Source organism: Parambassis ranga, chromosome 9 (assembly GCF_900634625.1).
Source record: "Parambassis ranga chromosome 9, fParRan2.1, whole genome shotgun sequence".
Lineage (NCBI taxonomy): Eukaryota > Metazoa > Chordata > Actinopteri > Ambassidae > Parambassis > Parambassis ranga.
Genome location: NC_041030.1, coordinates 23,450,319 through 23,465,318, shown reverse-complemented (window position 1 = coordinate 23,465,318; position 15,000 = coordinate 23,450,319). Strand labels below are relative to the sequence as shown.

Here is a 15,000-nt window from a genome sequence, read left to right as displayed (position 1 = left end):
CTCACCTGAAATCTGCGTGTGTGTCTGTCTGTGTGTGTGTCTGTGTGTGTGTCTGTGTGTGTGTCTGTGTGTGTGTCTGTGTGTCTGTGTGTGTGTGTCTGTGTGTGTGTCTGTGTGTGTCTGTGTGTGTGTCTGTGTGTGTCTGTGTGTGTGTCTGTGTGTGTGTGTCTGTGTGTGTGTCTGTGTTGGTGTGTCTGTCTGTGTGTGTCTGTCTGTCTGTGTGTGTGTGTGTTGGTGTGTGTGTGCGTGTGTGTGTTGGTGCTGCTATCAGCAGGTGTGTAATTAGGAAAAGCCTGAGAGTGTGTGAGCTGTCAGTGGTCTGTGTCTAGCAGCCAGCCGCAGCTCGCCCGTCCTCTGACACAGCAGGGGTCACAGGTTAACACCATCTGCAGTGACATCACACCAACACTCAGCACCTGAGCGGGCAGCTTTCCATCCACGTCCCTTCTCGGCCTGCCTCCTATTGGTAGAGGGACGGTCAGCTGATAGGCGGAGAGGTGCTCAGTCTGTGGCGACTCTGCAGGAGGAAACAGAGAGTTACTCTCATCTGACGTCAGGCACCAGGTCGGCTCCCGCTGATGTCCTCGCACAGACAGTTCAACTGCATCTGCTCACAAAATGGTTCCTGAGTGTGTGTGTGTGTCAATCTACATCCATGTTCATGGCGTCCATGACAGAGCCTTCAACATCACATGATCAGAGTGTTTAATGACCCAATGGGCTTTGCCCCATCTCTTCCTGATCCCAGAGTTCACCTGCACAGATCATCCAAGATTTCACTAATCACTCTGGTCAGAACAAGTCCTCTGACCAGGCCGCAGACATCCAGGCAGCAAGCAGGCGGCAAGCAGGCGGCAAGCAGGCAGCAAGCAGGCGGCAAGCAGGCAGCAAGCAGGCGGCAACCAGGCAACAAGCAGGCAGCAAGCAGGCAGCAAGCAGGCAGCAAGCAGGCAACAAGCAGGCGGCAACCAGGCAACAAGCAGGCAACAAGCAGGCAACATACAGGCAACAACCAGGCAGCAAGCAGGCAACACACAGGCAACAACCAGGCAGCAAGCAGGCAGCAAGCAGGCAACAAGCAGGCAACAAGCAGGCGGCAACCAGGCAACAAGCAGGCAACATACAGGCAACAACCAGGCAGCAAGCAGGCAGCAAGCAGGCAACAAGCAGGCGGCAACCAGGCAACAAGCAGGCGGCAACCAGGCAACATACAGACAACAACCAGGCAGCAAGCAGGCAACACACAGGCAACAACCAGGCAGCAAGCAGGCAACAAGCAGGCGGCAACCAGGCAACAAGCAGGCAACATACAGGCAACAACCAGGCAGCAAGCAGGCAACATACAGACAACAAGCAGGCGGCAACCAGGCAACAAGCAGGCGGCAACCAGGCAACATACAGACAACAAGCAGGCGGCAACCAGGCAACAAGCAGGCAACAACCAGGCAACATCCAGGCAACAAGCAGGCCACACACTCACACAGTGAACGGGTCTTTTGTTAGCATTGCACTAAGCAGCTTAACACAACATAAACAGACACACACACACAGGTCCATATCGAATGAGTGTGTGTGTGTGTGTGTGTGTTTCTTGTTCCCTCTCTCCCTGACCACAGACACACTTCGTGTAGGGGACACTTCCTGAAAACGCTTCCCTGGAAAGGCCCCGCCTCCAGGAAGCGAGCGAGGGACTCTGGCTTTTCGTGACGTCACACCCACTACCACATACTCTTCCTCACTCTTCCAACTCCCCACCCCCACCACAAGCCTACTGTACCCCGTCCCACCGAGCCCCGACCCACCGAGCCCCGTCCCACCGAGCCCCGACCCACCGAGCCCCGACCCACCGAGCCCCGACCCACCGAGCCCCGTCCCACCGAGCCCCGTCCCCGCTCAGCCTCACCTCCGCAGTGTGAGCAGGCTCCGCTCAGCAGCAGCAGGCAGACCTCCAGCAGCCCTCCGCGTCCCATCGTCTCCTTCTCCTGATAGATGTCACCGGGCAGGACTCACACACTCGTCCCGCTCTTCCTGCGCCTTTTCTTGCTGTTTGTGTTGTTACAATGTGTGTAGTTGTAGTTGTGTTGCCGCCGTGTGTCCCCGCTGAGTCTCATGCTAACACCCCGGAGAGGCTCTCTTCCTCGGCCGGGTCATCCAGGGAGTCCCGGCCGACGGACCGATGGCGGGTTAGCGTTAGCAGCTAGCTAGCAGGCGAATCCGAAGTGTGTCCCGCTGCTCGTCCAGCTGTCGGACATGTAACCAACACACCGAGTGTGTGAGTGTGTGCGGAGTGAAGTGTGTCCTTCCGTGTTCGGCAGATAGTTCTGTCCCTGTAAAGTCCGGACACACACGCTGCTTCCTGTGCAGACCTTCAAAATAAGAGCCGGCCCAGGCTGACCGAACTCATTAAACAGCTGCTCCCCGCTGTGCGGCTCTCTACACAGCTTCACTGATAAATACAAGAATTATTCTGTAGTTCTGGACCTGCCGAACCGGAAGTCAGAGCTTGGCAAAGACCTTTAACTGTAGTTTTCTTTTCAGCAAACAAACTAATGAAATGTATTTCAAACCTTGAAGAAGTTTTAAAAGATGATTTTTATTTTTTTAATGTTACTGCAATATAAATGACTGAGGAACCTTCTACACACACTGGAAGCAACACCACAAACATCATTCAACACTTTTCAACTCTTGTCAGTTATTTGTTATTTTTGTGTCCAGGAGGATGACTGCTGATGTCATCAAGAAACACATCACACATGTCGGCATGGTAACCACAGGCCTGACTCTCAGCACCTGGTCTGACTCAGCTGTCGGTACAGCTGGATGGTCATGAGCTGAACTTCAGGGTCTCCAGGTTTGAGGTCGATGGCTCTGAGGAAGAAGCCCAGGGCCTGGTCCAGCTGGGCTCTGCTGTAGCACTCCCTCCCTCTGCAGACCAGGGACTCGTAGCTCTCGCTCTCGACCTCCTGCAGCCCGCCTGTTCTGACGGTACACTGATCCACCCTCTCAGAGGAGGCCAGCTCAGGCTCGCTGGTGGACTCCTCCAGGTTCAGACTCATTTCCTCTGCAGACACGTACTCGTCCTCTGCATCCTCCTCCATAATTAGGGTCTCTCCATTCTTCTTCCTCTCTTCTGCCACAGCCTCCTCCTCCTCCTCCTCTTCATCCTCCTCCTCCTCCGTGTTTAGAGTCTCTCCGATTATATCCTCCTCCTCTTCTTCATCCATCTCCTCCTCCTCTGTATTTAGAGTCTCTCTATTCCCCTCTTCCTCCTCCCCTATGTCTAGAGTCTCTCCGATGACATCCTCTTCCTCATGGTTTGAACCAAACAGGTTTTCCTTTTCTGCCTCCTCTGAATTTATCTCTGACACATCATCATTGCTGCCTTCTTCCTCCGTCCCGTCTCGGTTGTGGGTGTCCATGTCCTCGATGATGGACTGGAGGAATGACCGACGTGAGGCTACAGATGTGTTTCCTCCTACACTCCTTGACCGGAGAGACGCCGAACCCGAGGGCAGCGCTTTAGGCGTGGAGGCTGCATTCACCTGGAAGGAATTCTCTAGCTGCTGCCTGGTGTCAGCCTCCTCTTCCTCACTATCATAAATCACAGCTCTGCTCTTCTTTCTGGTGGGAACATGTATGGACTCATCAGCATCAGAGGCGCAGCCACCGTTCAGTCTGGAAGCTTCAGTGTGTCGTTTCTCAGACAGAGATTTGTCGACGTTGAAACTGCCCTCCAGCTGCAGCTGTGACAGCAGCTGCTGCTCCTCTGCCTCAGTCTGCTGAGGGTCATTATGATCTGAGAACATGTCGCTGTCCTCCAGCCGCTGCTCCTCTGCCTCAGTCTGCTGAGGGTCATTATGATCTGAGAACATGTCGCTGTCCTCCAGCCGCTGCTCCTCTGCCTCAGTCTGCTGAGGGTCATTATGATCTGAGAACATGTCGCTGTCCTCCAGCTGCAGATTGAAGCTGCCGTTTAGGGATTTTAGCCCACTGTGGAGTTTCAATGACGTTTCAGTGGAGACGTTTATATCGGAGAATCTTTTGGGGTTGACAGAAAGATGGCCACACTCCATCTCAGAGTTGCCATGTTCTGATTCCTCAGCCTCTGCAGTCAGCAGCTGTCTGTCACCTGCTGCTGCATCTGACCCCAACTGCACCAGAGACTCCTCGGCCACCCCCAGAGGGGAGCGGAAGCTCTTCTCCTGTTTGACCGCCCAGCCTCTGGGGGACTCCAGGTTCTGCTCGGTAAGCTCCCCCTCAGCTGGCTGCTCTTCTGTTGTACTGTCATCTGCAGTCAGATCGATAACTTGGTTCTGATGATCCTCTTTTCCATAGCCACTTAGGTCCGAGTCCACCACAACTGGAGAAGCACTGAGGTTGGAATCATGCTGTGTGTGTGAAGAGCTTGATCTGGGGTTTCCCGTTTGTTCCTTGTGCGACTGCTCTCTGCTGCTGTCCACTGACCGTCTAAGCCACGCTGGTTCAGTGCTGGAAGCCATGCTCTCTGCCAGTTGTGACTGCAGCTCTGACTCGGCCTTCATCAGCTCCTGAGCCTTCTGTACTCTTCCCTCAATGTAGTGATGCTCCTCGTGGTTTTCAAGGGCCTCATCATGGTTGACATCGAGGGAAAACATGAGGTCATGGTCAGATATGCCAAACATCGTCATAGCGTGAAGGTGAGCAATGTGCTCATCCAGCTTAGGGTCTGTCCGTCGATGTCTAGAGTGCAGCGCCTGAAGCTGCAGCTGCGTGGACGAGGCCTGTGTGTCCTCCAGCGTGAAGAGCTCCTTCAGTTCCTGCTTGCTGAAGTATCTAAATGGGTTCTTCTTGTCCCCTGTATTCTGTCTGATGAGGGAATCTTTGAAAACCTGCCGCCTGTAGATCTTCTCCTCCACTGTGCCGCATGTGATCAGTCGGTAGATGACCACATTTTTTGTCTGGCCGATGCGATATGCTCTGTCGACAGCCTGGGCGTCTGTGGCTGGATTCCAGCTGGGATCATAGATAACAACTCTGTTTGCGGCTGTCAAGGTGATGCCAACTCCACCAACCTGGGTAGTCAGGAGGAAGACGGTGTAGCGTTTGTCATTCTGAAACAAAGAGATCCGCCTCTCCCGCTCTGCAAGCTGCGTTATGGTGCCATCCAGTCTTAGCACTTTGAAGCCACGGTTGCCCAAAATGCGCTCAATGATGTCAAGCACCTTCCTGTAATGAGCAAAGATGAGCGTGCGGTGTCCTTCTTCTCTCAGCCGTTCTACCAGTTGGAACAAAAACTCCAGCTTCCCAGACTCTGATATCAGGGTGTCATCAGGAATGTTGGCGATGCTGTTGATGTCTTCTTCGCTGTCGTCTCCCTGCTGCCTTTCAGCTGCACTTTGCTCTAAGCCTAGCTTGGTGATGGCTCCAGCAGAGAGCAGCCTTGGGTGGTCACAGAGCTTTTTCAGAATGTTTAGTTCAGCTAGAGGTGACCGGGTGGTCAGGAGCAGTTCCTTGATGTGGTCAAGAGAGATGAACTGCCTGTAAATGTTCTCCTGAATAGCACTTAAGTAAGTCCAGACAATCAGGTCATTCTTTCTTGTTAGATTGGGCATGGCAGCTTTAGAGTCCGTGTGATGGTTTGGAGGTTGGCCGTCCTTGTTTTCAAAGTCTTCCTCTGTGCTTATACGTGCGCTTTTCATTTTGTTTTTCTGGACTTCTGTTTTGGTCCTCCGGAGGAAGTAAGGTTTTATAATGGCCATTAGGTTTTCGGACATGCGGGACCCAAGAGCCTTCTCCCCTGCAGTGGCATCCTTCTCCCTGGCCCTGGTGATGGGGTTCTCATACTGCGTTTTGAATGTTTTAGCAGTACCAAGCAGAGCCCCTTGACAAGCAAAGTCAAAGAGGGCCCACATCTCTCTGAGGTTGTTCTGGACAGGGGTTCCTGTGAGGAGGACTCGGTTCTTCGACGGTATGGAATTCACACTTTTAGCCGTTTTGGTGGTGTTGCTTTTTATTTTGTGAGCCTCGTCCAGGATCATGTAGTCCCACTGGAATTCTCTGCCGTTGTGTGATGACAGCTGCTGCCAGTTGTTCATGAGCATGGTGTATGTGGTGATAATGACTCCACCTCTCCTCTGAACCTTCTCCAGGTTCCTGGTCCTCTCGTTTTTGCTGATACCGTGGAATTCCTTGACCCTCATGCCAGGCGTCCACTTGGCAAATTCTTTGGTCCAGTTTGTGATGAGGGAGGTTGGCATGACCAGCAGTGCGTGTTTGACCAGCTCATTGTCATACATGCCAGAGAGGAACGATATGACCTGGATGGTTTTACCGAGGCCCATGTCGTCTGCTAGGATCCCGCCTTTGAGGCCATCTCTGTAGAGACTGTAAAGAAAGGCCACCCCATCTCTCTGGTAGTCATAGAGCTTGTCGTGCAGCTCTTTGAAGAGCATCAGACCGCTGTTGTTTACATTGACAAACTCTTCGTCCTCATCGTCAGAGTCATTCTGAACTACGAGTTCCTCAATTTTCTTTATCCTGCCCTCCAGTTTCTGGCTCTGGTGGATGTCGTACGCCAGCTTGAAAAACTCCAGAGCTTTGTGCATGTCCCCCTGCCTGGCGACATCTTTTCCGTCCTGAATGAATCTGTCAGTGAAACAAACAGCGAGTTACACTTCAAAGCTTTCAAAGAGCACAAACCCATTCACACCAGACCGAGTGATTACCTGAGCTTCGAAAGGTTCTGATGGTTTTAACACAAACAAACTCCAGTTCACAAACTACAGTGGCAGGTATAGAGTCAGCGTTATTGTCCTATGCACAGTCTGACTCTGCTGTCCACACTGAATGCCATGAAAGAGTCTTTTATATATAGATAAAAAAGAATAATTTAACAAAATAGGCAAAGACTACACGTCCTTCTAGCTCTGCTCCCAGGTACATGGGGCTGAATATTACACATATACACATTACAGATCGTTGCCATCACTGATTTCTCAGGTTTTATTTAAAAGCAGATAACATGAAACTTAAGATAAGAGGGAAAACTAAGCAGCACAGCAAACTGAAGAGGGGGAGCTGCAGGGCAACAGGACCTGAACAGACACAGACCTGCAGGACTAACCGTCTCATCTCGTCTTTAACATGCGCTGCACACAGAGGCAGGCGTGGCAGAAAGCATCACACCAACAGGGAGAAACACGTGAGATCAGATCACCCCCTCAGAATGTGACTGTACCTGCGGTATGTGTCCATCTTGTCCTCGGTGTGGATGGACAAAGACCTGCAGAGACAAAGTCAGAGCTGGATTCACTGTCACAGATACAGAGCGATCATCTCAGCACACTGAGGTTCAGAAAGAACACGATGATGCTGGTGATGGATCCCAGCTCCAGTGAAACACTCACTATAAACCCACGGAGGAACCGTTCACCAGGTCCACACGTCTCACAGCACTGATCACGTGTTTACTCAGACTGTGCTGAGCCAGGGGTCGTGTTTAATTAAAGGTTAAAGGTTAAAGGTTCGAATCAGTGGAGCTACACATACACACGGGCTGTTAGCAAGCGGCTAGCCTTCCACCAGTGTTAGCCAGCGGGACGTTAGCATGGAGGACAGCCGCTGTCCCTCCATCAAACCTCAGCTTCACTCACCTCTGCAGCTGCTCGGAAACCTCCGCCATCTCTCCGCTGCGGGGCGCCGCGTCCATCGTGTCCGCGTGTTTGGACGGTGACAGTAGAAGGACGCTGCGTGGACGCTGCTGCGCTTCTAGCGCTACATTCAAAGCAGAGCTGCTTCCCCCGCCAAGTCCTCCAGCCAATCACAGAGGACGCTCCGCACGACGCAAGGACGCAGATTCAAGATGGCGCCCAGACGGCGGTTGGGGCGTGTGTTTTGGTTTGGATTGTAAACATTAGGAGCTGAGGGAACTTCCTGACCTCCTCTGAGCTCTTTTCTGATTAAAGTATTATCAACATATATTTTCTCTCCGTGAATACTCAAGGTCCATGAATACACCTGTCCCTCATTTGATCCTTTAATACACCTATTTATGACGAACTCTTGTAGGCGTAAACATGACAACACATCTCATTCAGACATTATACTGACACATTTTATGCTTAAATAATCCTTCAGAACATTAAATAAACATGTGCACACGTGGGTTTTTATTTGTGAAGAAGCATGGTGTTGGACCTGCTGACATTCATCCAGGCCCTAACAAACAGAATGTGAATTAGTGAGACTGATACACTGGTTCATGATAACACCAGATAAAGACCCTGATCTGTGAATGTCGTGCTCAAAGCAGCGGTTCCCTCTCCAGCACTGTGACTCGAGCAGCGAACAGCAGAACGTGTTTCTCCACCTCGCTGTTGATCTGGACCTGCGAGGCTCGTGGGTTTTGCCGGATGAAGTCTGCAATGCTCAGGATGCAGTCTCTCTGAGGAAACAGTGAATTCACGTTAACAGCAGTCCATCAACACACAGACCTGGACGTGTCTTTACCTCTACCTTGTAAACATCCACTCTGTCCTGGCCCGTGAGCCGGTTCAGCAGCTCTCTGCCAACCTGCACGCCCGTCAGTGCCACCAGGGCTCTGCGGTCCTCCTCAGTCTGGGAAGACAGCCAACTCAAGAGCGCCATCTGTCAGCAGCAGAGACATATTATTAACTCTTATTATCTGGCTGCCTACATCTCACAACATGTAACCATGACAGTGAAGTCCACATGCTCTAGCAAAGTCAACAACATTATTAATGCACAGCTATTAGAGATGGACCATATCAGCCTCCATACATCGGCCAAAGCAGCGACAGCGTAGGCTGCTCTCTGACTGTTCACTATGTGTACCTGGTCTGTGTCTGTGTCCTCTGTGCATTTATCCCATTCCTGTCAACTTTACTGAGAGTCTTTGACAATAGGAAGTGTCTCTGGGCGCTTCACAGAAACCTGAGCAAGTGACGGGTGCAACAGAGGCAGGAAGAGTGAGAGGACAGGGTGAGAGGACAGGGTGAGAGGACAGAGTGAGAGGACAGGGTGAGAGGACAGGGTCAGAGGACAGAGTGAGAGGACAGGGTGAGAGGACAGAGTGAGAGGACAGGGTGAGAGGACAGGGTCAGAGGACAGGGTGAGAGGACAGGGTCAGAAGACAGGGTCAGAGGACAGGGTGAGAGGACAGAGCCAGAGGACAGGGTCAGAGGACAGAGCCAGAGGACAGGGTGAGAGGACAGGGTGAGAGGACAGAGCCAGAGGACAGGGACAAACCAGCTGCACCATCCAACCTCAGAGGAGAAAACAGCAGATGACACAGACAGACTGTCTTCCTGTTGTTGTGTCTCTGGAGACACAACGACAGACTGTCTTCCTGTTGTTGTGTCTCTGGAGACACGGTCCCAGGGCCAGTACTCATCTGTTCACATCTGCTTTCCTGTAACATGTTCGCCAGCTGAACGAGTTCTTTCTGAACAGTATAAACCCTGACATCTGTCCCTTACCTGCTGGAGCAGCTGAGCATTGGTCATGTCTCCTCCTGAAGCGGACATGACAGAAACACGGACAAACTGGACTAAAAGCTGCTGGTGTCGGTCTGCGGGCGACGAGTGGATCCAGTTTGTTACTGAGGGGACGGTGAGGAGCGGCTCACTTCCTGTTTGCGCAGCAGCTTCTTCTTCTTCTTCTAGTTTAATGGCGGCACCGCCACCTATACTTCTTCTTCTTCTTCTTCCTTGGTTTGAGACAGACTAGACGCTTTCGTAGCGTATTGCTGCCCTCTACTGTTTCCGTAGAGTTACTGTTCAGTTATTGATCATATTCTGTTCTACAGTCCAGGTGAGAGCTGTATCATCTATAATATAATATAATATAATATAATATAATATAATATAATATAATATAATATAATATAATATAATATAATATAATATAATATAATATAATATAATATAATATAACACCTTACCTCCACAAAAGAACAAACATTAAACTGTATTTGAGGGAAATAAGATTTGATCCTGTTAGCACAGAGGTCAGACATGTCTTGTGATCGGTCAGCAGGTTTGTGCAGATCTCTGGAGGGAGACTTTAGTCCACTCATCTGTGCAGACCCTCTCCTGAAGGCTGTGGATTGACTCCACCTCCACAGACCTTCTGTGGGATTAAGGTCAGGAGCTTATCTTCGTACTTCTTGACCCACTCATTTGTTGCCTTGGCCACATGTTGTGGGTCATTCTCATGGAAGATCTATCCATGAGCCATCTTCAGAGTTCCGGCTGAGGCTGATTCCACAGTTCACGTCTGTAGCCTTGTGCTCCTCGTGCTCTGTTGTAAGAATAAACGTACGACATAACTAGATACAGACAGTATACGATACAAACATCTAGAAATATATGCAGGAAGGAGTTACCGAAAGTTAAGAACAGATGAACTGTGGACGTGGTCCAGTCCCTGAATGCTGTCGGCCACACACAGGCTCACTTCACTACGACTGAAACTTTACATTAAAAAACAACACTGGATTCAAATAAACACAGATTCAGATCAATTTATTCATTTATTTATTCCCATAATCACATGAGAACCACTGAGCGTAGCCTAGCTGAGCCTCCAGCTGCAGCACAGACAGGCTGTGTCTTCTCTGGTCAAAGCTTCCTCGGCCCGGAGCAGCTGAATGAGAGTCAGAGGTATCTGTGGATCTGACCCAGGTCACCTAAGTGTCTGTGCTTCTGGGTCGGGTAATGGATCAGCTCAGCTCCTTGGGTTTGGAGAAGGAGCCCAGCTGCTTTGTGTTGACGTCCCTCAGCTGCTCCAGCTGCCTCTGGCCTCGCCGGTACAGATACTCGATGTGCATCACGTCCGTCTTCTTGATGCGAGCGTTCGCTCTAAACTCATCATGGATTCTGGGGATGAAGCCCGGTTTGTCCCGGCCAGCTCGCAGGAACTGCCGGTACAGAGCCAGGACCTGCTTCTGCAGCTTACTGTGCCGAGACATGTGACGGAGAGGACGTCCAGCTGATGATGCTCCGGTTAGGACGTCTCTCTGCTCCAGTGCATCACAGCTGTGACCCTTCCTCTGAAGCTGTGTGACGTCAGGGAGCTGCTCTGATTGGCTGAGGGAGGTCTGACGTTTGACTGCTGGGACACAGACGGCACATGATGTCATAACACTGTGTTTATACAACTAGCTGCTGTTTGTTAATAACTACATTTACAGAATGTCCCTCTGGGATCAATCAAGGAGTTCTGATGAGTTCTGACTCTGCTGACTGTCCCTGAGCCTGTGGCCCAACACAAACACTCTGTTCCCCCTGTGACCCTCACGACACAGAACCAACGTCTTCATGTCAAATCTGCGTTCTTCTCGGGTTCTGTGGATCTTTTTAGGTGTAACCAGAGTTAAAGCTCCTGCTCCCCGTGATTCTGTAGAACACCATCATCAGTACAACTAACGGGACCAGCTTAAACTCACCTGCAGACGACAACCGACCCAGCCGGCTGACAGCTCCACTGTTAGCTCCGATAGCTCCGATAGCCGTGTTAGCTCCGATAGCCGTGTTAGCCGTGTTAGCTTCGATAGCTCCGATAGCCGTGTTAGCCGTGTTAGCTCCGATAGCTCCGATAGCCGTGTTAGCCGTGTTAGCTTCGATAGCCGTGTTAGCCGTGTTAGCTCCGATAGCTCCGATAGCCGTGTTAGCTCCGATAGCCGTGTTAGCTTCGATAGCCGTGTTAGCCGTGTTAGCTCCGATAGCCGTGTTAGCTTCGATAGCCGTGTTAGCCGTGTTAGCTTCGATAGCCGTGTTAGCTCCGACAGCTTTGCTAGCTCCGCTAATTTCTCCGATGACGTCACGTCATGTTACAACACCCGCGTGAACCGCAGCGGTTCAAACTGCTTCCGACAGAACTTTTCACAATAAAACGCACATACAGGACATAACATACATTTTAAATGCTACAACTAAACCTCCGTTAGCAACATTCTTCAGAATGAATTAGAATAAAGGCTCCATCAGCAGATTAACCTTCAATATTCATGCCGGAAGTGGAAGAATTGAGCGCTTCCGGTTTGGCTTCCTGGAGACAAACGTCAAACAGAAGAGGAAGGACAGACGCTGAATGCGCTGACAGCTTAAACAGGTTTGTCTCTGGGTGTATATGGACTGTACGGGACGCTGTCAAATACTGGATCTGGTTCGATACAAGCGGACACAACCGGAACCTTTACCGCTAGCGTTAGCGGCCGTCAGTGACACCGAGGAGCTGCCAACCGTGCAGGGAAGTTCTAAGAAGTGTAGCTCTGTCCTGAGGCATCGGTGGTTGACATGTTGGGGATTGTGTTGATTGATGTAGTTTAAAGTATATAAAGTGATGATCATGCTTTAAATGTGTGTTACTACAGAGACCTGACTGCAGCGCGGTGTCTCCTGCAGACATGGAGGTGACCGCGGAGGAGCGGCAGCAGGCGGAGGAGCAGCTGGAGCAGCTGCTGAGAGGTCAGGGGTCAGAGGTCAGCGGCTGTGACGTCGGCCTGGATCAGAGCAAACCGGCGACTCTGAGGAAGAACGTCACCTACATCGTCTGCGCTGTTATCTTCAACGACACGGTGAGGTGACTGCAGACAGGACGGTCCAGGTCCAGGTCCAGGTCCAGGTTTTATTCATCCAGTTTGTGTGTGTGTTCCTTCAGGAGGAGGTGCTAATGGTGCAGGAGGCGAAGCCAGACTGCTACAAGCAGTGGTACCTCCCTGCAGGGCGGGTGGAGGTGGGGGAGAACCTGGAGGAGGCCCTGAGGAGGGAGGTGAGACGCACTGTTGTCTTTGTGGTGCTGCACTGGAGGCCCCTCGGGGACAGTGAAGTCTGAGTCTGCACACTGGTCACCTGACCCGCTGCTCTGTGCGCCTGCAGGTGAGGGAGGAGGCAGGTTTTGATTGTGAGCCAATCACGTTGCTGCTGATCCAGGAGCAGGGACCGCAGTGGATCCGCTTCATCTTCCTGGCCAAAGTCACCGGTCAGAGGTCACACACCTGAGCAGTGAGTGTCATCACAGGGGGCCGGAGGCTGAGTGTCTTCTCCTCTGTGTCTCAGGTGGGACTTTGAAGAGTCTGGCAGCAGCGGATCAGGAGTCTCTGCAGGCGTCCTGGTGGGACAGACGGTCTGCCCTCCCCCTCAGAGGACGAGACATCCTGCGTCTCATCGACTGCGGCCTTAAGTACCACCTCATGCTCCCTGTATGCTAAGCTCATAATCACTGCAGTTACTGACCACTGTGCTGCCTTCAGGTACCATCGGGACTCGTGGCATCCTGTCACACTGGCCCTGGACATGGGCTGTCGCCACGTGCTGCAGAGACTTGTCCTGGTGTATGTGAGCGCCACAGACCGGATCTGGATCCTGCTGATCAGAAGTAAATGTTTGAAGTCATTGAAATGACTTTTTACCGACTGCCTCTGAACTCACCCTCCCCTCTCCTGCAGCACCTAAAGCCCACCTCCCCACGGCGGCAGCAGTGAAGACCCACGCGGTGACGTGGGCAGCCAACATGGTGGTGCAGGAAGCCATGCCGTCGGCGTACTACGACCACGACATAAACACACTCGGCGTCTTCAGCCTGCAGCACAACGGCCGCCATCACGGCAAGACAGACGGCGTGTGCTTCAACACGCTGGTGGCACTCGTGCCCGATCACGTCCAGCGTGACGAGGACGGAAAGAAGGTGGAGTGGACGCCCGCAGTGACGCCTCCACCTGTGGAGAACCCGCGATATGTGTGGTGTGAAGTACAGAAACCCACGCTGAAAGAGAAGCTGCTGGAAAAGACCAAGAACACATCGCTGCTGCCCATTCACAGCCTCTACTGACTGACAGGAGCCGCTCCCCGGGCCGCAGCGCCACGCCGTGGGTCCTCCACACGTCCACACAAGCATTTCACCAACAGAGGGACAGTGTGATCAGCCAGGACACATGAGTGATGACATATATCTGTTTCATAATGTTTCACATATTAATCATCAGTTACTGAACACCTTTATTGATCGAAGAGTGAGTACTGTCGGCCAGCAGGTGGAGCCCTGCAGAGGTCAGGTGTAAGGCTTCCTGCCTCGATGGTTCTGTTAGTGATAAGCTGTGTGTGACATCACAGGAGGCGGGGCTTCTCCGTCAGAAAGGCTCTTCATCAGTCATGTGTGTCTTCATGTCTGGTCAGCTGCCTTCTCTGTCTTCACCTTCCTGACGTAGCCGTCTGTCAGATTCTTCAGGTGTTTGGTCCGGTTCTCCAGTCGGACCAGCCACTCCTCTCTCAGCCTGAGAAGACACACAGAGACACACACACAGACACACACACAGACACACAGAGACACACACACAGACACACACACACACACACACACACACAGACACACAGAGGAAGGGTTGTCAGATTTGTTTACACATATGCACGTTCAGAAAGTCCAGACTGAAACAACAGGTGCAGTGTGTCTGTGTGTGTGTGTGTGTGTGTCTGTGTGTGTGTCTGTGTGTGTCTCTGTGTGTGTCTGTGTGTGTGTCTCTTGTGTGTCTGTGTGTGTCTCTGTGTGTGTCTCTGTGTGTGTCTCTGTGTGTGTCTCTGTGTGTGTCTCTGTGTGTAACCTAACCCTGACTGTCAGCTGTCCTCACTCTCGTCACCTTCCTGTCGAGGTTTCTGGATTATTCCATTTGTTCTTTCAGCTGCTGATAATCCTCCTGACCCCCCCCCCCCCCTGGTTTTGTGTGGCGTCTCTTTTGTGCGATATGAGGGCGATGACTGAATCCTCTTCCTTCAGGGCTCTTGGGGGGTTCCTGTGAGGCGCTTTGAGACCATGTCTGATTGTAATATGCGCTATATAAATAAAACTGAACTGAACTGAATTGAATGCTGTGAGTCTTTATCGGGCCGCCTGAAACGTCACATGACAACAACAAAAGACGTCAGGTGATGGCGGTCAGAGAACATCTGCCCCATGTGAGCTCAGCCGCCGCCATGCCTCAGTCGGAGGGTCCTGTCGGTCCTC

At 51.7% G+C, this 15,000-nt stretch overlaps 4 protein-coding genes across 10 annotated transcripts in view; 1 reads left to right on the top strand and 3 right to left on the bottom strand.

Annotated features, from left to right (window-relative positions):
• adam9a (ADAM metallopeptidase domain 9a) overlaps positions 1–2,354 on the bottom strand; it is a 7,844-nt gene extending 5,490 nt beyond the window's left edge. For both annotated transcript variants that reach the window (XM_028414102.1, XM_028414104.1), the window contains exons 1-2: positions 1,904–2,354; positions 417–517 (exon numbers count right to left, since the gene is read on the bottom strand). In XM_028414102.1, coding sequence (XP_028269903.1) covers positions 417–517; positions 1,904–1,970 — 168 coding nt within the window. In that variant the 5' untranslated portion in view covers positions 1,971–2,354. The remainder of the gene's footprint in view (positions 1–416; positions 518–1,903) is intronic.
• A 219-nt stretch (positions 2,355–2,573) lies between these two features.
• On the bottom strand, positions 2,574–7,780 carry ercc6l (excision repair cross-complementation group 6-like). 3 transcript variants are annotated; one of them, XM_028415268.1, is made up of 4 exons: positions 7,635–7,780; positions 7,220–7,264; positions 3,840–6,627; positions 2,574–3,773 (listed from the first exon to the last, which is right to left on the bottom strand). In XM_028415268.1, exons 1-4 carry the CDS (start codon positions 7,688–7,690, stop codon positions 2,787–2,789), a joined length of 3,876 nt encoding a protein of 1,291 aa, XP_028271069.1. In that variant the 5' UTR covers positions 7,691–7,780; the 3' UTR covers positions 2,574–2,786. The 3 variants fall into 3 exon arrangements, with proteins under 3 accessions (XP_028271069.1, XP_028271068.1, XP_028271067.1); XM_028415267.1 differs by having other exon boundaries at positions 2,574–3,875; positions 3,942–6,627; XM_028415266.1 differs by having other exon boundaries at positions 2,574–6,627.
• A 2,731-nt stretch (positions 7,781–10,511) lies between these two features.
• sdhaf1 (succinate dehydrogenase complex assembly factor 1) lies at positions 10,512–11,817 on the bottom strand. 2 transcript variants are annotated; one of them, XM_028415369.1, is made up of 3 exons: positions 11,604–11,817; positions 11,450–11,504; positions 10,512–11,115 (listed from the first exon to the last, which is right to left on the bottom strand). In XM_028415369.1, exon 3 carries the CDS (start codon positions 10,970–10,972, stop codon positions 10,724–10,726), a length of 249 nt encoding a protein of 82 aa, XP_028271170.1. In that variant the 5' UTR covers positions 10,973–11,115; positions 11,450–11,504; positions 11,604–11,817; the 3' UTR covers positions 10,512–10,723. The 2 variants fall into 2 exon arrangements, with proteins under 2 accessions (XP_028271170.1, XP_028271171.1); XM_028415370.1 differs by having other exon boundaries at positions 10,516–11,112; positions 11,604–11,816.
• On the top strand, positions 11,750–14,857 carry nudt18 (nudix (nucleoside diphosphate linked moiety X)-type motif 18). Of its 3 annotated transcripts, none has more exons than XM_028415365.1 (7): positions 11,750–12,114; positions 12,408–12,580; positions 12,664–12,774; positions 12,882–12,984; positions 13,062–13,185; positions 13,256–13,380; positions 13,451–14,857. In XM_028415365.1, the coding sequence occupies exons 2-7, from the start codon at positions 12,410–12,412 to the stop codon at positions 13,831–13,833; spliced, it is 1,017 nt and encodes a 338-aa protein (XP_028271166.1). In that variant the 5' UTR covers positions 11,750–12,114; positions 12,408–12,409; the 3' UTR covers positions 13,834–14,857. The 3 variants fall into 3 exon arrangements, with proteins under 3 accessions (XP_028271166.1, XP_028271165.1, XP_028271164.1); XM_028415364.1 differs by having other exon boundaries at positions 12,377–12,580; XM_028415363.1 differs by having other exon boundaries at positions 11,750–12,252; positions 12,377–12,580.
• The last annotated feature ends 143 nt before the right edge of the window (positions 14,858–15,000 follow it).

Bases quoted from the DNA above. Each gene is read 5' to 3' on its own strand.
- ercc6l (XM_028415266.1), bottom strand. From the start codon at position 7,690: ATGGACGCGGCGCCCCGCAGCGGAGAGATGGCGGAGGTTTCCGAGCAG. The intron at 7,265-7,634 runs GTGAGTGAAGCT...TTGTCTCTGCAG, and splicing joins GTTTCCGAGCAGCTGCAGAG to GTCTTTGTCCATCCACACCG. The intron at 6,628-7,219 runs GTACAGTCACAT...TTTCACTGACAG, and splicing joins AAGATGGACACATACCGCAG to ATTCATTCAGGACGGAAAAG.
- nudt18 (XM_028415363.1), top strand. From the start codon at position 12,133: ATGGACTGTACGGGACGCTGTCAAATACTGGATCTGGTTCGATACAAG. The intron at 12,775-12,881 runs GTGAGACGCACT...GTGCGCCTGCAG, and splicing joins AGGAGGCCCTGAGGAGGGAG to GTGAGGGAGGAGGCAGGTTT. The intron at 13,381-13,450 runs GTAAATGTTTGA...CCTCTCCTGCAG, and splicing joins CTGGATCCTGCTGATCAGAA to CACCTAAAGCCCACCTCCCC.
- sdhaf1 (XM_028415369.1), bottom strand. From the start codon at position 10,972: ATGTCTCGGCACAGTAAGCTGCAGAAGCAGGTCCTGGCTCTGTACCGG.